Source organism: Neoarius graeffei, chromosome 20, assembly GCF_027579695.1.
Source record: "Neoarius graeffei isolate fNeoGra1 chromosome 20, fNeoGra1.pri, whole genome shotgun sequence".
Taxonomy (NCBI): domain Eukaryota; kingdom Metazoa; phylum Chordata; class Actinopteri; order Siluriformes; family Ariidae; genus Neoarius; species Neoarius graeffei.
The window spans coordinates 18,507,667-18,535,621 of NC_083588.1; the positions used below are offsets into that span (position 1 = coordinate 18,507,667).

At 40.8% G+C, this 27,955-nt stretch overlaps 1 protein-coding gene across 2 annotated transcripts in view; it reads right to left on the bottom strand.

The window, feature by feature from the left end:
* The window catches only part of cyth3b (cytohesin 3b), a 103,744-nt gene that overhangs the window by 26,525 nt on the left and 49,264 nt on the right, over positions 1-27,955 (bottom strand). For both annotated transcript variants that reach the window (XM_060901376.1, XM_060901375.1), the window contains exons 2-8: positions 27,769-27,851; positions 20,424-20,488; positions 11,058-11,124; positions 10,731-10,849; positions 10,235-10,315; positions 6,963-7,075; positions 5,117-5,265 (exon numbers count right to left, since the gene is read on the bottom strand). In XM_060901376.1, coding sequence (XP_060757359.1) covers positions 5,117-5,265; positions 6,963-7,075; positions 10,235-10,315; positions 10,731-10,849; positions 11,058-11,124; positions 20,424-20,488; positions 27,769-27,851 — 677 coding nt within the window. The remainder of the gene's footprint in view (positions 1-5,116; positions 5,266-6,962; positions 7,076-10,234; positions 10,316-10,730; positions 10,850-11,057; positions 11,125-20,423; positions 20,489-27,768; positions 27,852-27,955) is intronic.

Consider the following 27,955-nt stretch of genomic DNA (forward strand, 5'->3'; position numbering starts at 1 on the left):
GCTGACGTCACGGTCTTTTAAAAATGGCAACTCTTGTGCCGTTTAGCGTACCGACTATTATATTTACAATTACCAAGATATTTCGTTGTTTTCTAGTATATAAATTTGATAGAATACGTTACTCTGTCACATCAGCAACTGTATATATTATATTTGGTACCCCTTTAAGTGCAAGTTTTTATCCAGTCTAAAAACTTCAGGGAGCTGCTTCTTAAAATATTTGCCCCCTTTATAAGGTTTTTTTTTTTTTTTTAAGTGGAGCAGAATTGTTGAGTATGTATTAGGGTGCATCAGTTGCCCTCACTTTCCATAAAATCTGATGCATTTTTGTTCGGGTGTTCCTTTTCACCAATAAAGACATCCTGTAAAATTTTTTGACCATATTCAAAAGTCTAATGGTGGCACCATGAGGTTCATTTTTTTTTGCCAAAAAAAAAGCTTATTTTATGTTTTCGCGTAAGGTTTGAATCACAATGTTGGACTCCATTTATTGATTTCTTGTGACCCAGAGATCATGTTAAGAACCTTTGCAAGGGATTGAGAAGCATTAATGTGATTCATAATACATTTGTATTGTTTAAAAGTAGTTGAACAATGATTCAATGAACAGCTAAAACTCAAACTGTGCTTGATGATATATTTAAAATATGTACTAAAAATGTGTATCGAAGATATTTGGTACCGTATACTCTATAAGGTGCCATAATGTTTCATGAAAAGTGATCGAAATTTTGTCATAAAAGTCATAAAATAGCAGCTTTTTCCATAACTTTGAGCTCCTGGTGCCACCGTTCAACTTTTGAATTTTGTCAAAATATTTCACCCAGTGTGTTTTCTTACCAAAAGGAACATAAAAACAAAAATGCATCATGATCGGAGGAACTTTTCATTGTTAGGGGGCAACTGATGCACCCTAGTATGTATATTGAGCATATAATTGCTAATGCTACTACCATTTTATTAGTGTGTTGCTGGCAAGCGTCATTCGCATACAGAACACCCCCACTGCCACGCCCTGATTCATTATTTCACAATGCGTTTTTCCAAACTGAAACTATCGATATTACAGCACTGTTTAATTCTCGCATTTGACTGATTTTCTATAATAGCACAGCTCAGGTTTATTTTAATGCCTTCAATCGAATCCATTATAGTTTATCAATTCATTTACAGGACAGATGTTCCACATAATCTAAGAAAAATGCCTAATTTGTTGAAGTTTTTCTCCTAAGGAGATATTTATTGTGGGGTTTTTTTTTTTAATAGAGGGAGTCTTGGCTGTCAGCGTTTGTTACTTTTGGTCCTTTTTTTCAGAAAGGAATGTTTCAGGATGGAAGACTTTGTGCCTTCTGCTTTCTCTGGAACATGTCAAGCTGTATTTTTCATTCTTATATGAAATACAGGCTGGTTTGGTGGGATTAGCGAGGTAACATTAGTGCGATGAGAAGCAGTTTGTTTCGCAGATGTTCCACAACATTAAATGTAACTTATGGGTTTTCATTAATAAAGGAAAATAATGTTCGATTGTCAAACTGCAGTGGTATAAGAAGAATAAAACGTTTCAGTATATGGTTACAGTAATTCAGGCCATTTCACACGAACCCATCATTGATCAAAATGATTTTAAAAAAAAAAGTACACACTCGTGTTTCATTCTTTACATATTGCGATTGATAAATACCTGAAATATGTGCCTAAGTTTTGATGATATAAACTAATATACAGTACTGTAATCCCACAATGATCATTAACATAAATAGTGAGATTGGAGTTTACTTCATGTCCTTATTCGGAAGTAATAAAAACAAAAAGTGTTGCTCTGTACTAAGCTTGTTAGAGTTGGTCTCAAATGTCACTGGCTCTGAATTTATCAACATTTATTTTTCAGATTACAGAGGATAGGATTTGATCGGTACTTTACCATTCGGAGCCATTTTGAGTTTGTGAGAAGTCACCCCTGAACATCCATATACTATACTTTAAGTTCATTAGTGTATACAGTAGCAAAAGTTTGGACACACCTACTGTACAGGTACTCATTCATAGGGTTTTTTTCTGCATTTTCACGATTTTGTACATCTATACTACTAAAGTAAGGCTGTCTGTCTGTCCACCTATGCAAATTGACACGGCTGGATGCACACGCTCCATACTTTGCACATGGATCGGTGACACCCCAGAGAACATTTTTGATTTTCCAAACCATGGGATTAGTGCTAATCCGACACACTATTCATTTCCCGTAGGCTACATGTTCACGCTAATACACTGCGCGCAGTACAGGACAGGACCTCGCAATCACCACTTTTCAATTAACAGGTGTGCCTCGTCAAAAGTTAATTAGTGCCATTTCTTGCCTTCTTAATGGGTTTGAGATCAAACAGTAAAATAGTCCCATTTCACAACTGTCGTAATCCATATTACGTCAAAAACCGCTCTACTAAGTAAAGAGAAACGACATGGAGTGTCTTAATTAATAAAAATAAAGAAAAAACACTGTACGTCCAAACTTTTAACTGGTACTGTATATCATAACGTACTTAAAGAATCCAGGAAGGTGACTAGCATGAACTAGTTCTGTACTCAAATGAGACAAATTATCCTGCCGCTTTTATACCTTTTAGTGTGCTTAAATACTAATAGCACACTTGCCCTATGTTTATAAAGGTTTGTACTCTGATCACACTCTGATGCTGCTTTCTCATAATTGATGCTTTTTGATCTAAGACAGAGAGAGGAATCATCATCATCATCATCAAGATTCCTGAAGTGTGGGTAAACTAAACTAACACTTCCCTCAGGAACTCGTTTCTGGAAAACAAATCAGTTGGTCTGTCCCCCCCCCACACACACACTTTATTCATATAACATGTTTAAAAACAATTTAAAATGCTTATGAGCATATTGTATACTGGGTTACAACTAGCTCACATTAAAGGAACAGTCCACCGTACTTCCATAATGAAATATGCTTTTATCTGAATTGAGACGAGCTGCTCCGTACCTCTCCGAGCTTTGCGCGACCTCCCAGTCAGTCAGACGTGCTGTCACTCCTGTTAGCAATGTAGCTAGGCTCAGCATGGCCAATGGTATTTTTTGGGGCTGTAGTTAGATGCGACCAAACTCTTCCGCGTTTTTCCTGTTTACATAGGTTTATATGACCAGTGACATGAAACAAGTTCAGTTACACAAATTGAAACGTAGCGATTTTCTATGCTATGGAAAGTCCGCACTATAATGACAGGCGTACTAATACCTTCTGCGCGCTTCGGCAGCGCACTGATACGGAGCTCAGATATCAATGCGCTGCCGAAGCGCACAGAAGGTGTTAGTACGCCTGTCATTATAGTGCGGACTTTCCATAGCATAGAAAATCGCTACGTTTCAATTTGTGTAACTGAACTTGTTTCATATCACTGGTCATATAAACCTATGTAAACAGGAAAAACGTGGAAGAGTTTGGTCGCATCTAACTACAGCCCCAAAAAATACCATTGGCCATGCTGAGCCTAGCTACATTGCTAACAGGAGTGACAGCGCATCTGACTGACTGGGAGGTCGCGCAAAGCTCGGAGAGGTACGGAGCAGCTCGTCTCAATTCAGATAAGAGCATATTTCATTATGAAAGTACGGTGGACTGTTCCTTTAAACAGGTTATTTAATGGGCACTTAATGCAAGTTTTCCCGAAATACATTTCTATACTTGATTTCATAACTGAATTATTATTAGTAGTAGTACAACTAACAGTTAACTAACAGATTATGTACATAAGTAACTTAAGTATATTTAGTCCATTGTAAGTATACACTTTCTCCATATATCAAAGTATGCTTGTCTTAAGCTTGGATAAACTTCTGTACGAACTTTTTCCTTCATAAGGCTGGCTTAAACACTGTTTTTCATCGATTCTTGTTTGATGATTGTAAAAGGCTTATTTCGGTGTGTTAAGGCCTGGTCCTACAATACCAGTAACTATAACTACAACTATAAATAAATTGGTCCCCTGCAGTTTATGTCGTTGATGGTCACACCAGACTGATAACAATACCTATAGCCCAGGCTTGGGTTTATCCGTATCGGTGAGATTGCTTCTTAAGTGATTTTTCCAGACCTGGACCTGATCTGATAAAACATTTGACCAATCTGGTAATTGTGTACGTGTGACATTGTCTGAGCACGAGCCAGTTTTCCTGGGCATCTTTGTTGCGTCATGAAGTCACAGAATATGAATTCACAAAAAATAACAAAGTACAGATCTTTTATTCACGGATATGTGATTTTCCGTGAAATCATCAATAGTAAATTAATAAACCTGTAAAATGCAGGTAAGATCTTTTAATTATGAACTTTGGCAGTCCAAACATTTAATTGTTTTAGACGTCTTAATCTTTTTTTAGCCACGATGCATCATCTGTATGAAATTGGTAACCCATCTGTAATATACTGAAACGTCCATGACCTATCCATATTTTTAACAACCGGTGTGCGCGCATGGGTTGTTTTGAAGCCCAAGCTGTACAGTATGACCTGGAATAATGCGCTAGTACTCGACTATTCCTAAGTTGCATGCATTTATTTACCCGTGTGTCAGGACCAAGCAATATTATAGTTGTGGCATGACTGCTCCAGACTGGAACGAAATTCAGACATAGGTATTATAGTCATAGTTGTAGTTATAAGTATAGTTATCTGTGTTGTGGGACCGGGCCCTTAAGGTTGTTCTGCGAATATGCAGCCTATAAGTAAGCGCTTTTGTGTTATACAACCCAGACCTCTCGATAAACGTTGTGTGTGATGCCTACACATGTGGAACAGAGCCCGTCTCACAGCTTTCTGTGAAGCCCTAAAGAGTTTTTGCTACACTTACCAGGAATAGAGAATTCTAGTATTCTGTGAAGGTGGATGTTGGAGATTGCTGCTATTATCTAGCAATAAGTCATGGTGAAAGCACTTGTGGTATAAACTTGAAGATATTCAAATGACGATCAGGATTATACAGTAATTAAACAATAGTCGATGACTAAAAACCTCTAGAGACGGTCTGTACTGCTGTTCTCATTGCTAGTAGCATTGTTAGCAGTCACAGAAATGAAGGTTTGTAGTGAATGGCAGTACCCGGAGCAGCTCTTCTGGTAGGTCTCCTCCCTCATTGATTCCCCTGTTCATGGAGATGAAGCGCTCCACGGCGGGCTTGTCTCTGACGTTGGGGTTGTGTAGGCTGGTGTTCAGCATGATGATGGCAAAGGACAGGACATAACACGTGTCTAAAAATATGGAGCATAAGGGCATTTAAAGTGCACAGAAGCAAGCACAGATTTGAGGTCACACAATGACATACGATTCGTATTCATGAAACTCGTACAACATCAAGCAAGCGTTGATTTAAATGAATGAATCGGCTTCAGCTGCGTGGATGCAAGCTCCTGCCTGCTAGTCCTGTACAGTGTTTCCATGTCATATGCATACAACGCATCCTAATTTGCTCTTATAGCCATCTAATTTGCATGCTGTGATAATGAAACGGTAAAAGATGTATTCAGCAGGTTGTCCTGCTGAGGAAAGCTAATGCCTGGGTCAGTCTACACAATATTTTTGTATTTCACGATGGTCACCATGTCAGATTAGTGCCATAATTTCTTGACGTGTCTTGGTCAGGAGACTGGCAACACTACAAGTTTGACCCTGATCAATCATCGTTCATGTCCTTGCGGGGAGGAGGGTCAAGAAATTGTCAATCATGACTATCGGGGAACACATTGGAGGAGTTGTCAAACTTGGTGGAAAAATACAAAAAAAAAAAATTCTGATATGCTAGGTTTTTGTCAGGGCGTCGTAGAGCATCCTAGGCGCCACATTGCTGTTCTTCAATTACATCACAGCACAAGGCCCAGTCATTGTTCCCAACGTTCATATTCTGAGCCCGATGCTGGAAATTTGTCAGCCGCAACAAAATCGTCTCGCAGTCGGGCTGAATTCATGTAGTCATGTAGTTCCAAAATGCAACTAGTGGCACTGTGAGGAAGTTTATTCTGCTTAATATGTTTGTTCCATCATAATTATAAATACAACCTTTAAGGTTGTTTTCATGCTAATCTTCTACTTTTTGTCTCAACTTATCACCTCCTGGCAGCATTTTGGACTTTTTTTGTACATGGATTCCTCTCGCCAACATGGCAGTCTTCTTGGATATATGTTAGTTCACCGAATCCAACCTGGGTGAAATACTCGAGCTCTTATCTGAAATCAGTTGGGGAAAATTCAACCTAAACGTCGTTTATCCAAAAATCTATGGACGAAACTGGGAGATTTTGCTATTAGGAGGCCTTTCTGGTCTAAACACGGTGGTCACTCCCATCAAATTGACTGATACTTGCATAATTGATACCGTTTCCATAAGTATCCATGATTGTGAGACGATAAAATACGGGCTTCAGCTTTCAGATAATGATGTTGTGTGTGCCAAATAACTGCCACAGAGGGGAACCCTTGAGAGTTCTCACTGTGAAGGGTGTGGTTTTTGAACGAAACCCTTTTAAAAAGGTAAGGTTGTAAGCAAAGGCAAACAGTGTAATAAACAGTACAGTACAATAAACTGTGACCTTGTAGTTGTCGTAGGGTTACACCAATTTTTCATACAGTTCTAATCACATCCCTTTCTATTGATCTGGAACATGAGAAAGTGTTTGCGCACAAAGCTCAGAAATTAATTTAATTTTCACAGATGCGCAGTAAGGTAATTAGAGACGGGCTCTACTGATGAACCAGCTGACAAAGTGTGTCCCATGGCTGTGCATGAAAACACATGGCTTTCATTATGCTTGAGACGCAAATACAAGGCAGCACAAAATCTTTAGTCCCTGTGATCAATAGAACTTTGTGAAGGAGAGACAAGAGAGAGCGATGGAGAAGATGACATTGCTCTGATTGTTAAATGTAATAAAAAGGAGACCACCAGTCCGACCTGTGGATTGGAAGACTCCTGGGTTGCACTGACAGTACCGGGACGCAAAGGCTTCCATCATTCTATCGATCTTCTGCGCCTCGCCCGGCAGCCTGAAGCTCCACAGAAATTGCCTGCACAGAAACAGTGTGTGGGTGGTTCAACCAGAGATACGGAGCATCAATAACAATACGAGGAGTATGTTCTAAGAAATAACCCTCAGGCGATTTTCAAAGTGACATGAAACATGAGCACAACCAAGCCAACTTAACTTCTGGATGCCTTCACCTGGTCAAATGTGAACATTTTCTACGAAAGGCAGTTCTGAAAACTACAGGCTTTGCTAGACTGAAATAGGTTTCCCATCTGCAAGTATCTTAAGTAAACTCCTTGTGAATTCTTGATCTCCGTTGTCGCCTACCGATCACGGAGGAGTCCGTGTCCTGCAGGCAGCAGCCATGACCTTCCCCCAAGCTACACGGTCCTGTGCTGCTTGACGTATCTCACTTGGTGTCAGTCACTTCAGAGTCAGGGTGCAGAATCTTTCCAATATACTCTGGGTAAAGCATTCTCTTCCCACGTCTTGATCGACAACCATGTTCTGGGGTCCATAAAGCAAACTTTGCTATCAAATCCTCCTTGGACCGGCAGAGATGGTGGCCTAGCCAGCCAAGTTGTCTTTTTTTCACTGCTGGGCCAGCTGTCACTCATGCACCCTAGCATATAGGTCTTCCTTACTCGCATGGTCTTGCCGTTTGATATTCAACAAGATTCAGAAGCACTGTCTTTGAAAGACCTCTAGGATTTCACACAAGTTAGAGGTCAGGACCCACGTCTCGCATCCATAGAGTAACACACTTAGAACTGATACTTTAAACAGTGAGACCTTAAACTTGAGGTCAGCTGGAGACTTCCAAAACCTTTCAAGGGTCCAGAAGGTGCCCCAGGCTTTGCTCTTTCGCCTCTTTAGAGCTGCCAGAATGCTCGATACATACAAACCAAGGTACTTGAAATCAGCAACAAAGCGCAGTGCCACACCATTAACTTAGAGTTTTGGGTTACGGTGGAGATTTTTGCTCAATACCTCAGTTGTACTGATGACTAGGCCAACCTGCTTAGCTGAGATGGCTAGCGAATTTAGTTGTTCTTGTGCATCCTAGATGTTATTTTCTAGCAGCACAATGTCATCCACGTCACCAAGCTTCACTGCTAAGTTGACCTTGGATCTTCTAGGCGCTAAGGTGAAGCCATGAGCTTCTGGCTTGCTCTGCTTAGGAACAAAGTCAAGGACCACAACAAACAAGGAGGGTGACAAAGTGTCCCCTTGTAGAGCTCCAGTAGTCACACTAAACTCTGAAGACATCTCACGGTCAATTCTTGATTCTTGATGCATTTGCTTCTCTAACAGGAAGTCAGAGTGACACCGTCTTGAAGTGTTTGACTGACTTATAACAGTTAGCAGCTTTCAAGATACACCACATCCCTGCTGAATTTAAAAAAATAAATAAATCTGACCGAAGTTCGCAATTAATATGGAGAACAGCAAACAGAATAACAAGAGCCTTTTTCCTGCTCTTACTGATGGAGAAACCTCGATGGTGGATAAAGATGGAATTGCACTCTCCATCAGTTTGAGGAACATTCCAGTACTGAAGAGCACAGTTGTTGGTAAAACGCCTCCAAAAAGCACCCATCGCATAATTCCTTGGGGTTTCTTTAGAAGGAATAAACTCCAACCATTTCTTTCTCAAGTAGTCAATGGTTTGGAAGGTGTACAGCCAAAACATACAGACAAACCATGTTTACTGATAATGAGCTAGCGTTTCTGTTTGCGGTTGCGAGTCCTCTGCACGCATTTTGGCTGTTGCTTCTCACCAGAGTCCCCCCCCCCTGTTTTTCTTTTTGTGATTGTATGATTTGATGTTTGCTCTTTCTTTGAATGTTTTGTCCGCCGGTTATGGCGTAGCTCCAGACCCAGCTTTGGGCATCGGTTCCCTTCAGGCCTTGGTCCGTCATGGGTGATGCCTGTGCTCCTCGCTATGGACTGCAGTGAGCTTGTTGCTCTTTTAACATCAGGGTTGTCCAGCGCTCTGTGCGGCAGTGCTTCTGTGCTTGGTGCGGTGTTCCGAGCGATGTTACCCGGTGGTGTCGCAGTGGCTGTGCAGGTGGTTTGGGACATACCGGCTCGCTTTGTGGATCATGACATGGTGTTCTGAGTGATGCTGCCCGGTGGCGTTGCGGCAGCTGTGCAGGCGGTGTGTGATCACTGATCCATACATGTCAACCTATACGGAATGTCCGTATTTTATAAGGATTTGATTCAATAAACGTAGTATACGGGCGTACAAATAAAGTTATATGGATTCTTTAAAAAAACTTCAATATTTATTTAGAGCTATAATCAATTCTCATGATGATAAAAGAGCGCATAACATTTACAAACATACTGTACACCACAGACAGCCAGTAAAGAGTCTTATGAAATCGCGTGTTATCTTGTGGTAGCAAGACTTCGTTCCACTTTTGATCATGCGCACACCGCATTGCGAGAATCCCGCCAACCATGAAGTCATAGACATATAAACATAGACGCCGCTTTCTGCATAGAATCATACGTCATCCTCGCCGCCACATTGGATGTGGCAAAGTAGCCGAGAATAAAGATACCTCATTCATGTGCTGCGTTTAACTGTACCAACAGGTTTACCATCCAAACGAGATCACATGGGATTACCTTTCACAGGTGAGACTGGAAAAATACTTTTCATTGTATTTGGTCATTATAACGTAATTTTACGAACAGATTTTCCTGACTTTGTGGCTAATATGAAGTCTCGTGCATAATAGCCGCTCGGTGAAACCTGTCTCCAAACAACGAAGTATTTCCTTCGTAACTACGCTGATAACACTTTGTGTTTTTGTCAAACATTGGAGCTTTGTATTCATTCTGAAGGTTTATTGTTATTAATATTGAATAAAAAGTAACTGGGATATATCATTGTTAATTATCATTCAAATTTTAGGTAAATCATTTTAATTTGCATCTTATACGGATTTTATAAGGGAAATACGGATTTTGGAGGTTGGTTATACAGGTTTGATTGACCAAAGGTTGACATGTATGCTGATCACTCTTAAATTAGTACAACCAGTGTCGTTGGCTAACTTTCTTGATATTAATATACTTTTATTAGGTCGCTTGAACATGATAAAACTTTGAAACAACCTTCAGGTGATGCTCAGAGTTCTAAACGAACTGGATCTGAAATGTAGCTTGCACAGAACCAACCCACCTTAACGCTTGGACAAGATTGAGGTCTGCGAATTCATGGAGCTCCACGAAAGCCTGGAGCACTTTAATGTTGAAGTCATCCCTGTGAGAAGAAGAAAAAAAAAGCTCTTAAAATAAACACAGACCACCATGAGTGCCAAGATCCCATCAATGGTGCTTCTCAGCAGCACAAGTTATTGTTTTAAAGAAGTGAGAATTTACAATGGCTCGGAGCCAAACCACTACACAGGATAATAATCTGACTTTTTGTCCGTCTAAGTTATGCAGCCTCGAAAGCTTGTTGTTTTGACAGACACATCCCTTGAGGTGTCCCATTTACTTTGGGGAGATAAGAAACACATGTGGCCCCTGCTGCTTTTTGTTTTATTGCCGCAGTTTTGCGGCCGTTCTGCACAATAAACCCGGACCGATCAATTTCCAGAAGATTTATGCCATGCTCAGACGCACCAGGCAAACAACTTTGCCAGGGGGGACACAAAAATGAAACAAGGTCTTACCGTTCCCCCAAGTAATCCCCAATGACTGTTTTGTTTAGACCCTCCCCTTTGTAGAGGAACTGGGCTATATCTTCAGGGGTGTGTTGCAGGAGGTCATTCTCCAAGAGAAACTGGATCCCCTAAAAGTTAAACATGAATGCTGTGTACCAAACCTCTCAAAGCAAGCATACCTACAAATCTACACTCCTCTCGGTTTTATTAACTGCACATAATCCTAGACATGTTACTTTAATATTCACATGACCCACTGAAATCAGATTAATTCAGTATATGTGATCAAAACGGGCAATATCGATTTTAATATGGACACTATTTATTAATACTTGCCTTTTTGGGATCCATGTTGAATTTCTTTCTTCCCATAGCAATCTGTTTGTTTCTTTGTGTGGTTTTGCTGTAATTCGCAGAAAGAGAACAAAACAACAGCAACGTAATTATTCACATGTTTGTGTCGTCCTTAGCTGACTTCTTGGCGAGAAGGAAAAGAGACCTCAAAAGATGGCAAATATGCTACAAGAACATAGAGAATACTTCATAATCATTTATCTGCCGAGATGACAAGACAGCGAAATATTCAGGATAGCGGAGGTTTACAAAACACAATGCTGACAAACGTTCGAATAACAATATGCAAATTGGTGCTTTGTATATATTGGTTTTTGTGTGTAAATCTAAGTAACAATCTCCACACGAATCATTTTATTGAAATGTATAAAAAGGGCACGCTTCTCTGATGATAAACAAGAGTAACATGCAGTGTCTTGCAAAGGTATCCCCCCCCAGTGTTTGTCCTGTTTTGACGCATTACAAGCTGGAATTAAAATGGATTTTTGGAGGGTTAGCACCATTTGATTTACACAACATGCCTACCACTTTAAAGGTGCAGATTGTCATTTTATTGTGACGCAAACAATAATCTGGAGTGTGCATAAGTATTCACCCCACCCCAAGTCAATACTTTGTAGAACCACCTTTTGCTGCAATTACAGCTGCAAGTCTCTTGGGGGGGCAGCACGGTGGTGTAGTGGTTAGCGCTGTCACCTCACAGCAAGAAGGTCCGGGTTCGAGCCCCGTGGCCGGCGAGGGCCTTTGTGTGCGGAGTTTGCATGTTCTCCCCGTGTCCGCGTGGGTTTCCTCCGGGTGCTCCGGTTTCCCCCACAGTCCAAAGACATGCAGGTTAGGTAAACTGGTGACTCTAAATTGAGCGCAGGTGTGAATGTGAGTGTGAATGGTTGTCTGCGTCTATGTGTCAGCCCTGTGATGACCTGGCGACTTGTCCAGGGTGTACCCCGCCTTTCGCCCGTAGTCAGCTGGGATAGGCTCCAGCTTGCCTGCGACCCTGTAGAACAGGATAAAGTGGCTAGAGATAATGAGATGAGATGAGTCTCTTGGGGTAGATCTCTATTAGCTTAGCACATCAGCCACTGGGATTTTTGCCCATTCCTCAAGGCAAAACTGCTCCAACTCCTTCAAGTTAGATGGGTTGCGTTGGTGTACAGCAATCTTCAAGTTATGCCACAGGTTCTCAATTGGGTTGAAGTCTGGGCTTTGATTAGGCCATTCCAAGACATTTAAATGTTTCCCTTTAAACCACTCCAGCGTAGCTTTAGCAGCATGTTTAGGGTCATTGTCCTGCTGGAACGTGAACCTTCGTCCCAGTCTCAAACCTCTGAGCGACTCAAACAGGATTTCCTCCAGAATTGCCCTATATTTAGTGCCATCCATCTTTCCTTCAGTCCTGACCAGCTTTCCTGTCCCTGCAGATGAAAAACATGATGCTGCCACCACCATGCTTCACTATAGGGATGGTGTTCTCAGGGTGTTGGGTTTGCGCCACACATTGTGTTTCCCATGATGGCCAAAAAGATCAGTTTTAGTCTCATCTGACCAAAGACTCTTATTCCATGTTTGGGGAGTCTGCCACATGCTGTTGGGCAAACTCCAAACGTGTTTTCTTAAGCAATGAGTTTTTTCTGGCCACTCTTCCATACAGCCCCATTCTGTGGAGTGTACGGCTTAAAGTGGTCCTATAGACAGATACTCCCAACTCTGCTGTGGATCTTTGCAGCTCCTTCAGCGTTATCTTTGGTGTCTTTGTTGCATCTCTGATTAACGCCCTCCTTGCCCGGTCTGTGAGTTTTGGTGGGCGGCCTTCTCTTGTCAGGTTTGTAGTGGTGTCATAGTCTTTCTATTCTGCTATAATGGATCTAATGGTGCTCCCTGGGATATTCAAAGTGTGGGATGTTTATGACCCAACCCTGATCTATACTTCTTCACAACTTTGTCACAACTCTGACCTGTTTAGAGTGCTCCTTGGTTTTCATGTTGCTTGCTTAGTAGTGTTGCAGAGTCAGGGTCCTTCCAGAACAGGTTGATTTATCCAGACATCATGTGACAGATCATGTGACACTTTGATTGCACACAGGTGGATCTTAATCAATTAATTATGTGAATTATGAAGTGAATTGGTTGGACCAGCTCTAATTTAGGGGTTTCATACGAAAGGGGGTGAATACTTATGCACACTCCAGATTTTTTTTTTTCATCTTAATTATTGTTCGTGTCACAATAAAACAACAATTTTCACCTTTAAAGTGGTAGGCATGTTGTGTAAATCAAATGGTGCTAACCCTCCAAAAATCCATTTTAATTCCAGCTTGTAATGCGACAAAACAGGACAAACACCAAGGGGGATGAATACTTTTGCAAGACACTGTAAAACATGGTCTGTCTTATATATTCAAATGCATGCTAGATAGAGAATAAGTCAAGAAGCCTTAAATATTAGTGGTATATTTAGAAATGACTCAGTCACACGTTTTCTTGTGAGTGATGTGTTCCAGCCCAAATCAACACCACACAAAGATTTACTGGCTGATAAACCTGTAGATAATGATGCAAAGTAAAATAATTAATGATCCGTTCCTTTTCCCAAATCAACAGTTTCAGAATGACACATTTTTAGGAATTCACAAAAGCCAGGCTATACAAACAAACGGTTTGAGGCAGCCTGGGAAAAAAAGATTCCCTGTGTCCAAAACCACTCACTATATAGTGAGGCCGCCATTTTGTAGTGCTGTTCGAATGGATACTGTGAATTATTACACCCTATATAGTGGACTCATAGTATCCCACAATGCATCGTGAAAAGTAGTGTACAACCAATGGTCACTCACCAAGCAATATATACCATCATGCATTGCGGTCGTGCTGAAAGAAAAGCTGTTTCATAAGGACCATTAAGTATTTTAGATTGAGTATGGACCCTTTTCACGTGACGTCACGACAAATGCGGCCGCCATTTTGGACGTGTACTACCAGTAGTTTACCACAGCCAGCATTGAGGAACGGCAGCAAAGAAAGTGTTTATTTTCAGCAAGACTTCCATCATGCCACTATATTGTTGTGCACCTGGATGTAGTAACCATCAACAAACAAGGCAAGGGTTATCATTTTATCGGATCCCGGTAGATGCTGACTGACGGAGAAGATGGATAGCGGCATACCAGCGCTTGTGCAGTGACCACTTTGTTGGAGGTAAGACGAATAAAATTAGCCAGAAAAGGCATTACATTGCTGTTAACATTCTGTGGCGGCGAGTGTGTAACCAAATAGGCTAAAATAACCCATTGTAACCTCTGTTCTTCTGTAGTAGCTATTAGCTAACGACATTAGCTAGCGTTGTGTTCCTTTGCTGTTGGTAGACTGTAGGACAGATCAGAGGCAGTGTCCTACAAACAGCGCTTAATTTGAGGGGGAGCAAGCCGGAGCGCGCTCCGGAACCTCGGGCGTTGGCTCTGGCAGCTATTTACACTGGATCCGGTGATCCGACACCTCTTTTGACTATGTAACAAAAAAAAATAAAATAATAATAATAATTAAATAAAAAAATGCAGGTTTATTTAGTGTTAATGTCTGATTTTGATATCTGTCTTGTTGGTGATTTCTCTCATGAAACGACATCCACAAAATATCTGCAGATGAACTTAATTTGCAGTGTTATTACAAAACATGCCCAGAAGCGCAGCGCCGCGCCCCGCCCCTCTCCTCTTTTTTCCCCGCACCGGAGCCGCTCATCCTCTGCGCTCCGGGACCTCCCACTTTACAAATTAAGCACTGCCTACAAATAAGTGTTCAAAATAAGAGGAACATGTATTTGTCTCTTAAATCCAGGCCGTTCCCTGTAATCTGTAACAACGGTTGGAGAAAGTAATGGCAAATAGTGAGTGCACAAACCGTAGAAGGTAAACTGTACACAGCGCCAGGGCAGTGTGATGGTATGTCTACTTTTAGATTGTGTTAACTTATCAATGAACACACTCGTCACTCGATGAGTTTCACGTCTTTACGACGGATACTTAAATGTGTGTTAGGTATTATTGTTGCAGTCTAAGCAGTCATTGTAGCAGCTAGATGAGCAAGAACCGAAAGGGTCTGTGCCATAAACCGTTATTTCTGTACGGCGTTGCTAATGTGTCGTTACTGTTATTTCTCCCTCTGCTCGCCCTGTAAATGCCCTACGTCGCTGGATAGCGAAGGTATTTTCTGCATCTCGCTCCTTTTTCTTGTATGTTCTCCGTTTGTCGCCTTCCTCGCATTCAAACCAATTCGAGCCGAAGTCCGCTACATGTCCAAAATGGTGGTCGCGTTTACGAAGGTCACGTGACTGAAAAGGGTCTATAGCAGGAGTTTTTCCTTTCATTTATATACATATAAAAACACACTGCATGGCCAAAAGGTTGTGGACACCTGACCATCACACCCACATGTGTTTGCTGAACATCCCATTCCAGTTTAATTCTACCATTACCTGCTATAACAGCCTCTCCCCCTTCTGGGCAGGCTTTCCACTGGATTTGGAAGCATGGCTGTCAGGATTCGAGCTCATTAAACCACAAGAACATTAGAGAAGTGAGGCAATGATGTCCGATAAGAAGGTTTGGGGTGCGGGCGGTATTCCAGTTCATTCCAAAGGTGTTCAGCAGAGTTGAGCTCAGGGCTTTGCACCAGATACTCGAGTTCTAACACTCCAGTCTTTGCAAACCATGTCTTTATTAACTTCACTTTGGACATATTGGCATTGTCATGGTGTTGGGGGCCCTTTAGTTCCAGTAAAGCGAAATTTTAAACGCTACAGCATACAGGGACATTCGAGACAACTGTGTGCTTCCAACTTTGCAGCAACAGTCTGGCCAAGAAGCATATAGGAGTGAGTGTGATGGTCAAGTGTGCATATACTTTTTTTTTCCCACCATATAGTGTATTTCACTATAGCCTAGGTCACAACCGGACGTACGATTTTTTGGCCGTGCGATTTTTGGCATTTCCCAAATCGCTGCGGTTTTTTTGTTCGTGGAGAAAGACGCACGTTGGCTGTAAGTTTGTCTTGCAACCTGAAAAAAACGTAAGCGCCCGTAGAGTTTGTTTGACATGACAAAGAACCTCTGCGGCCAGTCTACGGCTCGAAAATCAGCACGTCACACGCGCGCCCTCCGTGCGTTTCTTGCGTTTTTTGCACGTAGACCGGCCGTAGGAGCACGTACGGCCGGTTGTGACCAAGGCTTAAAGTAAATAGCTATTCAACAACTTGATTAAATCATGACACGGAATGTGTGAGGAAATTATACTTAGCTAGCGAGATTTTAGGCTACATATCATTTTTAGGCAGACTGGTTGCATTTACTGCTGTAGAAAGCCAGGGCAAAGTGAGGAATTAATATGGCTAAAATATTTCTGCATCTTTTTTTGTTTTAAAATTCATCTCATCTCATTATCTCTAGCCGCTTTATCCTTCTACAGGGTCGCAGGCAAGCTGGAGCCTATCCCAGCTGACTACGGGCAAAAGGCGGGGTACACCCTGGACAAGTCGCCAGGTCATCACAGGGCTGACACATAGACACAGACAACCATTCACACTCACATTCACACCTACGGTCAATTTAGAGTCACCAGTTAACCTAACCTGCATGTCTTTGGACTGTGGGGGAAACCGGAGCACCCGGAGGAAACCCACGCGGACACGGGGAGAACATGCAAACTCCGCACAGAAAGGCCCTCGCTGGCCACGGGGCTCGAACCCGGACCTTCTTGCTGTGAGGCGACAGCGCTAACCACTACACCACCGTGCCGCCCTGTTTTAAAATTAATTAATTAATTAATTAATTAATTAATTAATTAATTTCTATCCACATTCACTGGATATGAGCAATCATGCACTCTGATTGGCTACTCTAGTACTAGGCTATCAGCTCATATACCGTAAGTAGAGAAAAACAAAATGACAGAGCGTGTTGCTGAACCAACCAAGAACGAAATAAAAACTCTACTCAAAAACAAAACCCCCAAAAATACAAAACACAAAAGCAACAAATTATGGAATGAAAGTATTTGATGGTATGAACCTTCCCCCCCCCCCAAGAATGATTATTATAAAATTTTTCACAATGTCTAAAGCTATTCTATAATTCGGCATGACAGCAAGACAGCACTTTCTACAAAAAAACCACTACTAAAAGTCAATTCGTGCAGCCATCGATAGGTTTTTAAGTCGTCTGTCTAAGCAGAAATGATTTTGTCGAATGTTTTGTGAAGTTTTTATTTATCAAATTTGCAAAAAATAAAAATGCGCCGTTTCTCAAAATCGGTGCTGCACGTCTCGTCGGCTATCGGCTCATGTACGACTCGATTTCGTGGATCACACGTGCACACACTACTGTGCAAAAGTCTTAAGCGCATGTAAAGAAATGCTGTAGACAAAAAAAATGACTTAAAAATACTGAAATGAAATGTTTCAAGATTAAAAATAATACTATAAAACAGCAGTAAGCCGTAATAAATGAAACAAAGAGTCAATATTTGGTGTGAGACGACCCTTTGCTTTAATTAAAAAAATTTTTTTTTAAAATAGTCGCAGGTACAATGAGTGCAGTTTTATAAGGAAATGAGCTGTAGGTTTTACTGAGCATCTTGCAGAACCAGCCACAGTTCTTCTGGACACTTTGACTGTCACTCGCTTTTTTTGCACCAAAACCCAGTAGCCGGGCGGCACGGTGGTGGAGTGGTTAGCGCTGTCGCCTCACAGCAAGAAGGTCCAGGTTCGAGCCCCGTGGCCGGTGAGGGCCTTTCTGTGCGGAGTTTGCATGTTCTCCCCGTGTCCACGTGGGTTTCCTCCGGGTGCTCCGGTTTCCCCCACAGTCCAAAGACATGCAGGTTAGGTTAACTGGTGACTCTAAATTGACCGTAGGTGTGTGTGTGTGAGTGCAAATGGAATCAATTGAAGAAATCAGTAACTATAGATGATAAGAAACATGTCGCTGGGATATTTATTGATCTTCAAAAAGCTTTTGATACTATTAATCATGATATATTAATTAATAAGATGTAACAATATAGGATAAGGGGAGTTGTATTAAATTGGATAAAAAGTTATTTGAGCAACAGGACACAGTTTGTGAAGTTGGGTGACTCTGTCTCAACTCGTTTGAATATTGATTGTGGTGTCCCTCAGGGGTCAGTATTGGGTCCTCAACTGTTTATTCTTTATATAAATGATATGTGCAATGTATCAAAGATATTATTTGCAGATGACACAAATATGTTTTGTTCTGGAACAAATTTACATGAGTTAGAAAACAATCTCTTCAGAATTGTGCAGGTTAAAAAGTTGGTTTGATCGAAATAAATTATCATTAAATCTGTCTAAAACAAAAATCATGTTATTTAATAATTATAAAATAAATAGGGCAATAAATGTACAGGTAGATGGTGTTGATATTGAAAGTTTCTAATAATAAATTTCTTGGGGTAATAATAGATGATAGAATTAATTGGAAATCACATATAAAATACATACTAATGAAACTATCAAGAAGCATATCTGTGTTGAGTAAAGCTAAGCACGTCCTGGACTATAATTCACTCCGCATTCTTTACTGTTCCCTGGTTTTACCGTATTTAAATTACTGCTCAGTGGTGTGGGGAAATACGTATAAATGTTCACTTCATGCAATAACTATACTTCAAAAAAGAGCTATAAGAATAATTCATAGTGCTGGTTACCGAGATCATACTAATTTACTATTCTTAAATTCAAAATGTTTAAAATTCAGGGATATTATAGAATATAAAACTGCCTTAGTAATGTACAAAGTAAGGAATTATAAAGTACCAAGGAATATCCAAACAATGTTCTCGGATAGAGAGGGGGGCTATAATTTTAGGGGGAAACTGAAATTTAAAATTCGCAGTGCTAGGACAACGTTAAAAATGTTCAATATCTCCATTTGTGGGGTAAAGCTATGGAACAGTTTGAATGTGGAGCTCATGAAATGTACAAATATAAACCAGTTCAAAAAAAGGTATAAAGGAACAGATCTTTATGAGGTATAGGGAGGAGGAATTACAATAACATGCTGTTGATAATATAAGTGTATATATGTGGGTATGGGTACATTTATTATACATATATTATAATACATATATTATATAAAAAGAGAGAGAGAGAGAGAGTGCATAATTGTATATAATATAAGCATAATATGCATAATTATGATATGGCGTCTGTGTACGTATGGATGTGTATAGTTATAGGTATGTATTGTATGTGTGTATATATGCATAGCATAAGTATTTGTGTGTGTGTGTGTGTATATATATATATATATATATATATATATATATATATATATATATATATATATATATATATATGAATGATTTGGGCGATATTATACCATGTTGGTATGTTTTTTGTTGATTTTGTTTTCTTTTGTATATATAGTTTATTATGGTGGAAAGTGACGTTTGATTAACGGTGGTATAGAGGGTTAGGATTTGATAAGTTATTTACTTCTTCCTAATCCTTTCCAAACATTATTATGTTATTGCCTTGTGGCTACGCTATTCTGTTTATGACGATGTTTTGATGATTGCATTTTTTATTTTTATTTTTTGTTTGTTTTTATATCTTCTTTACTGTTCGGAATCAATCAATCAATCAATCAATCAATCAGTCAATCAAAAATGGTTGTCTATGTGTCAGCCCTGTGATGACCTGGCGACTTGTCCAGGGTGTACCCCGCCTTTCGCCCGTAGTCAGCTGGGATAGGCTCCAGCTTGCCTGCAACCCTGTAGAACAGGATAAAGCGGCTAGAGATAATGAGATGAGATGAGAAAACGAACGTTTGGAACTCTAAATTAATGTAGAAGTCATAAAATAGAAATCTGTAACGAAGTTTGTACGAGAAATAGGGTTTGGGTTTTTCCCCCCAAACTCTTTCAAACTTTTTTTGGCTGCCACAGAAATATCCAACGATAGGTTTTCCCAGACTGCCACATGTGAGAGGTAACAATGTTACAATCTAGCTTTCGTCTCTTTTAATTTGACCACGGATCGTACGGACGCTGGTGCAGCTGCCCTCCTGCCACACAATGATGTAGTCCGTCAGACAGATGACAGTTTGTGAATGGAGCGGGTTTACTGAACATGCACATGAGGACAGATTGCTGCACGTGACACTGCTGAACAAAGAAAGGGGATTACCACAGCGGGCAGCTGCATAGCTGAGAAGGTTAATGCGTGTTTAACAGTCCAGTGGTGTTCAAGGCAAAACATTTCATGCCAGCATTTTGTCTGTGCCACATATTCTATTTGGTGAAAGAAAAAAAAAATGCTGATGAGATCTTTAAACCCACCTCTCTCCCACACAGGTGAGCTGCTCGATTTCCGTCATCACTTCTGCAATCTCGAACTTCAACCGCTGCCAGAGAGGATCAGAGAATTAGCTTTCTGAATGGGAAAGCCTTGCAAATCATTTCAGAGGATTAATATCTTGTAGCTTGCAAAGGAATGATCAAAATAATCAAGTCTGTGTCAAGTCTTTTGCTGCAAATTCTACCCGGAGATCCCTCATTTGAGCAAAGCTTGAAAAGACGACAGGCTTTTTTTTTCCATACATAGAGGAATAAGACATGCTGTTACAGGAAAATAATCAGTGCTTAAGTAGTGTAATGGCATAGCACCCTGACGTTTTATTCCTCTTATACCATGGCAATTATCAAACAATTAGATTGTGTAATTTATTCATGAATGACACAGCATACTTTTGAACATTTTATAATTACATGGAGTTGTTCAACATCCATGAAATAAGTTGATCCCGTTCGCACTCATGTTATAGCCGCTATAAACCATCGTTCCTTCACAAGCCTCTCTCTCCCTTTCTTTCATTATTATTCTTTCGGCTGTTCCCGTTAGGGGTCACCACAGCAGATAACGTCCCTCCATATCTTTTTCCGTAGCACCAACCATCCTCGCGTCCTCCTTCACCACGTCCATAAATCTCGTTTTTGCTCTTCCTCTTTTCCTTCTACCTGGCAACTCCATCTCCAGCATTCTTTTCCCAATATACCCTGGATCTCGCCTCTGTACATGTCCAAACCATCTCAATCTCCTTTCTCTCACTTCTAATCCTGTCCAACTTTGTCACGCCCAATGAAAATCTCAGCATCTTCAACTCCTACTACCTCCAGTTCAGCCTCCTGTCTTTGCATCAGTGCCACCGTCTCCAAACCATACAACATCGCTGCTCGTACTACTGTCTTGTAAACTTTCCCTCTCACTCTTGCTGGTAACCTTCTGTCACAAATCACTCCCGACACCTGTCACTCTCCTTCTTCTTTTGGCTGTTCCCATTAGGGGTCGCCACAGCGAATAATGTCCCTCCATCTCCTTCTGTTTTCCGTATCTTTTTCTGTAGCACCGACCATCCTCATGCCCTCCTTCACCACATCCATAAATCTCATCTTTGGTCTTCCTCTTTTCCTTCAACCTGGCAACTCCAGCATTCTTTTCCCAATATACTCTGGATCCCTCCTCTGTACGTGTCCAGACCATCTCAGATCTCGCCTCCCTCACTTGATCTCCAAGCCGTCCTACATGCGCTGTCCTTCTAATAAACCCGTTTCTAATCCTGTCCAAGTTTGTCACTCCCAATGAAAGTCTCCGCTACCTCCAGTTCAGCCTCCTGTCTTTTTGTCAGTGCCACCGTCTCCAAACCATACAACATCACTGCTCTTACTACGGTCTTGTACACTTTCCCTCTTTCACTCTTGCTGGTAACCTTCTGTCACAAATCACTCCTGACATCTCCATCTCTCGGTCCTGAAGATTTTCCCGTGGAGGAAATCTTCCCGAGTGTTACAAAGTGTTGACACTAGAGACTCCTTCCATAACCGTTAAACAAATCTCCTTACAGAAAGCTTGATCATATCAATTAGATGGTTTTCTTTGTTAAAATAAAATCATTTATTATTAGACATAGATCATGGTGAAGTCATAGAAGTCCCTGTGAACGTATAGAAACGATAACGTATTAGAATGAGTGTTTCTGTGAATACTCAGAAATTTGCATCCCAGAGCCATGTGTAATGTGGAGAGATCTAAAACCTGTACATACAGCGACAACTCCCTGGGGCCTACTGTGAAAAAAAAATTCAGCAAACCTCTCAGACATTTCTTAGTTGTTGGAAGAAAAAAAAATCAAAATAAGTGTGAAAATGGCCAACTTGGCTTGTCCCATCTCCAACCTTGGTTTGAACGAACAGTGTTATTTCTCCACTGAAAGACAGCAGACCAGATTACACTCTGTGCATATCATGGATATGAGTGTGTTCAAAGAAAATACAGCTAAACTTGATGAAGCTTTTAACCATTTTGACTAGCTCAGCCAAAGTAGGTGTCCCATGAACTTGCGGTCAACAAATACCCCTTTTTCACCAAAGCAGTTCCAGGGCTGGTTCGGGGCCAGTGCTGGTGCTGGTTCACAACTCGTTCAACTTGCGAGCCAGCTGAGAACCAGTTTACTTTTCCATAGCTCGTGGTGCTAACGGGAGCCACGTCATTACGTCGCTGTATACGTCAGTTACGTCGCTGCGTTTGTATAAACCTTGGTGCGAATATCAAGGCAACAACAACACGGAGAAGAAGAAGAAACAACAACAATAATGGATGACTTCGCGTTTGTACAGCTGCTGCTTCTCGGCGCTTAAAAATGGCGACCTTTCGCAGTCTTGCGATTGTTGTTGGTCTTAACAACTCCGCCCCCCCCGCTGACATAAGCAGTTCTTTCCTCTGGCCCAGCAGAGAGTTGGTGCTAGCCTGGAACCGGTTTTTCTGGCCCCAGAGCCAGTTCTTTGTCAGTGGAAACAGAAAACCCGGTTCCAAGCTAAGCACTGGCCCCGAACCAGCCCTGGAACTGCTTTGGTGGAAAAGGGGCATATGTGACGGTGCTGAATTCAGCCCCAGCGTTGCAGCAATAGTTACTCAGATACAAGGTTCGCCTGCCTCATGTTATCTGGCAGGGAGGGCAACAGAACAACATCCCGTCCACACGATTGTGTGGACTGCTTTTGGTATGTTTTTTGCATAGAGTGGAGTGTGTAAAAATTGAAGCATGTGACGGTGATTACATCTGTGTGATTAACTGTGGTAAATACTCTGTATGATGAAAAAGTGGCAGCCCACTCCCTTCACGCACATGACCCTGGGTGGTAAGAGGTTGATCCCAATGGACATGGCAAGCCAAAAAGCTCAAAATTTGTCAACTATGTTACGTCTAATTTAAAGGTAGATTTAGCATCACCAATGCTGCTGGATACTGCAGTGCAGGGTACAGTTCCACGAACAATGTCTCCTTATGAAGCCAAATTCTAGACAACAAGCCATTTGATCAAAATACTTAAGGATTACAGCCACTGGGACTGTATTACAGGAATACAGTGTCTGTCCTGTTTTGTTGCATTACAAGCTGAAATTAAAATGGATTGTTGGAGGGTTAACATGCCTACCACTTTAAAGGCACAAACTAATTAAGATGAACCAAAAAAAAAAAAAAAACCAGAAATCTGGAGTGTGCATAGGTATTCACCCCCTTTCATCTGAAACCCCTACTGTAAATAAGAGCTGGTCCAACCAATTCACTTCATAAGGTCACATAATTAGTTGATTAAGATCCACCTGTGTTCAAAGTGTCACATGATGTCTATAAATCAACCTGTTCTGGAAGGACCCTGACTCTACAACACTACTAAGCAAGCAACACGAAAACCAAGCAGTGCTCCAAACAGGTCAGAGACAAAGTTGTGGAGAAGTATAGATCAGGGTTGGGTTATCAAAAAATATCCCAAACTTTGAATATCCCAGGGAGCACCATTAAATCCATTACAGCAAAATGGAAAGAATATGGCACCACTGCAAACCTGACAAGAGAAGGCCGCCCACCAAAACTCACAGACCAGGCAAGGAGGAAATTAATCAGAGATGCAACAAAGACACCAAAGATAACGCTGAAGGAGCTGCAAAGATCCACAGCGGAGATGGGAGTATCTGTCCATAGGACCACTTTAAGCCGTACACTCCACAGAGTGGGGCTTTATGGAAGAGTGGCCAGAAAAAAAAAAAAGTCATTGCTTAAGAAAACACCTTTGGAGTTTGCTCAACAGCATGTGGCAGACTCCCCAAAAACAGAAGATTCTATGGTCAGAGGAGACTAAAACTGATCTTTCTGGCCATCATGGGAAACACCATGTGTGGTGCAAACCCAACACCCTGAGAACACCATTCCTACAGTGAAGCATGGTGGTGGCAGCATCATGCTGTGGGGATATTTTTCATCTGCAGGGACAGGAAAGCTGGTCAGGACTGAAGGAAAGATGGATGGCACTAAATACAGGGCAATTCTGGAGGAAAACCTGTTTGAGTCGGCCAGAGGTTTGAGACTGGGACGAAGGTTCACGTTCCAGCAGGAAAATGACCCTAAACTTACTGCTAAAGCTACACTGGAGTGGTTTAAAGGGAACCATTTAAATGTCTTGGAATGGCCTAGTCAAAACCCAGACCTCAATCCAACTGAGAATCTGTGACATAACTTGAAGATTGCTGTACACCAACACAACCCATCTAACCTGAAGGAGTTAGTGCAGTTTTCCGTTGAGGAACGGGCAAAAAAGTCCCAGTGGCTAGATGGGCTAAGCTAATAGAGGCATACCCCAAGAGACTTGCAGCTGTAATTGCAGCAAAAGGTGGCTCTACAAAGTATTGACTTTGGAGGGAGGTGAATACCCATGCACACTTTGGATTTCTGGGTTTTTTTTTCATCTTAATTAGGCATGTTGTGTCAATCAAACGGTGCTAACCGTCCAAAAATCCATTTTAATTTCGGCTTGTAATGCGACAAAACACCAAGGGGGATGAATACTTTTGCAAGACACTATAGATAGTAGCTGGTCTATCGGTCACATAGTTGACATCTCACAAAATGACGCATGTGATTAGTGTTATATACTGAAAAATATAAAAGCATTTAAGTGCGGCTCTGCTGTGTACCTTTCACTTGGGATGTGGTGCTATCATTTGGTAATATTTATATCAAAGCCCAACATACTTCATTTTTGCCAAATTGCCCACCCCAAATTTCTCAGTATTCACAGAAACACTCAAACGAAGCAAGAAGGGAGGGAGGAAGATGGAGAGAAATCATCTGTGTGTGCAGATAGAGTATATACACACACATACACTTGTGTTCAAAATAATAGCAGTCCAACACGACTAACCAGATCAATCACTGTTTTTGGTGGAAATTATATTACTACATGGCAAATAATTTACCAGTAGGTGTAGTCGAGTCATAGAAAACCAACAGACCCAACATTCATGATATGCATGCTCCTGAGTCTGTGTAATCGAATAATTAAGTGAAAGGGACGTGTTCAAAATAATAGCAGTGTGGAGTTTAATTAGTGAGATCATTCATTCTGTGAAAAAACAGATGTCAGTCAGGTGGCCCTAATTTAAGGATGAAGCCAGCACATGTTGTACATCCATTTCTCTCTGAAAACATGAGAAACATGGGTCGTTCCAGACATTGTTCAGAAGAACAGCGTGCTTTGATTAAAACGTTGATTGGAGAGGTAAAACGTATACTGTAAAGAAGTGCAGAAAATGATGGGCTGCTCGGCTAAAATGATCTCCAGTGCTTTAAAATGGACAGCAAAACCAGAAAGACGTGGAAGAAAACAGAAGACTACCATTCGAATGGATCGAAGAATAGCCAGAATGGCAAAGACTCAGCCAATGATCAGCTCCAGGGTGATCAAAGATGGTCTGAAGTTACCTGTGAGTACTGTGACAATTAGAAGATGCCTGTGTGAAGCTAATCTATCGGCAAGAAGCTCCCGCAAAGTTCCACTGTTAAAAAAAAAAGACGTGCTGAAGAGGATACAATTTGCCAAAGAACACATCGACTGGCCTAAAGAGAAATGGAAAAACATTTTGTGGACTGATGAAAGTAAAATTGTTCTTTTTGGGTCCAAGAGTTTGGCAGTTTGTCAGATGACCCCCAAACACTGAATTCAAGCCACAGTACACTCTGAAGACAGTGAAGCATGGTGGTGCAAGCATCATGATATGGGAATGTTTCTCTTACTATGATGTTGGGCCCATTTATCGCATACCAGGGATCATGGATCAGTTTGCATATATCAAAATACTTGAGGAGGTCATGTTGCCTTATGCTGAAGAGGAAATGCCCTTGAAATGGGTGTTTCAAAAAGACAACGACCCCAAACACACCAGTAAGCGAGCAGCATCAGGGTTCAAGACCAACAAAATGAAAGTCATGGAGTGGCCAGCCCAATCCCCGGACCTTAATCCGATAGAAAACTTGTGGGGTGACATCAAAAATGCTGTTTCTGAGGCAAAACCAAGAAATGTAGAGGAATTGCGGAATGTTGTCAAATCATCCTGGGCTGGAATACCTGTCCACAGGCGCCAGAAGTTCTCAGAAACCGTGGTTATACAACTAAATATTAGTTTAGTGATTCACAGGAATACTAAATCCTTAAGATTTTTTCAGTTTATACAGTAAATATTTGGAGTTTGTAATGAAAAATGCAGACACTGCTATTTTTTTGAACAGCCCAATGTTCATTTTTCTTCATTTTCTGTAAAGTAATTAAAATATTCATACATTTTTCTTCATGTTTTGATGTAGAATATAATGTGCAGTGTTCCCAATGCATGGAAATAAAAACTATTATAAGGATTTTGAGCTTTACTCACGTTTTTAAACATACTGCTATTATTTTGAACACAACTGTGTGTGTGTATATATATATATATATATATATATATATATATATATATATATATATATATATATATATATATCTCATCTCATCTCATTATCTCTAGCCGCTTTATCCTTCTACAGGGTCGCAGGCAAGCTGGAGCCTATCCCAGCTGACTACGGGCGAAAGGCGGGGTACACCCTGGACAAGTCGCCAGGTCATCACAGGGCTGACACATAGACACAGACAACCATTCACACTCACATTCACACCTACGGTCAATTTAGAGTCACCAGTTAACCTAACCTGCATGTCTTTGGACTGTGGGGGAAACCGGAGCACCCGGAGGAAACCCACGCGGGGTCACAAAACATGTAATCTTTAATGAATGATGTGTTAAAAGATAACTTTAATTTTCTGAGATGTAATAAAAACATATTTATATGCCAAAGTCAGAATGTAACAGAAGTGTTGTGGGCATGTATATATTCTCAATTTTAACAATGTAGAATTACTTTTTGAAACATAGGAAGGTGATGTTTTAGCAAATATAATTAATAAACATGTGTAGTAGAATAAACATACACATTCTTTCAATAAGATTAACATGGTATATAGCTAGATTGTAATTAATTTGTAACAGACGCGAGATGGACAATCGTAACAGAAGTAATGTAACAGACATCATTTTGGAACTCATAGGCTTGACTTTGGCATATAAATATGTTTTTATTACATCTCAGAAAATTAAAGTTATCTTTTAACATATCATTCATTAAAGATTACATGTTTTGTGACCTGATGGTAAAAAAAGAAATGGTTTTAGGTGAATAAGTTCATGTCCCCATAAGCCTGGAATCACTCATATTATATATATATATATATATATATATATGTCTCAAAAGATACTTACCTCAATGTCATCCAGTAGTTCTTTTTTCCTGCGCCGTATGTTTGTCAGCTCATCTCTCTCATCTAAGGTCAGATCCTCAGGTACTACAAAAAAGAATGTGGGTAAAGTCAGCTACAAATAATGTCTGAGGATTTACTTTCTCGGTGATAGAAAATGTCCAAATATTCTGGCTTCTAAAAGTAGGAGT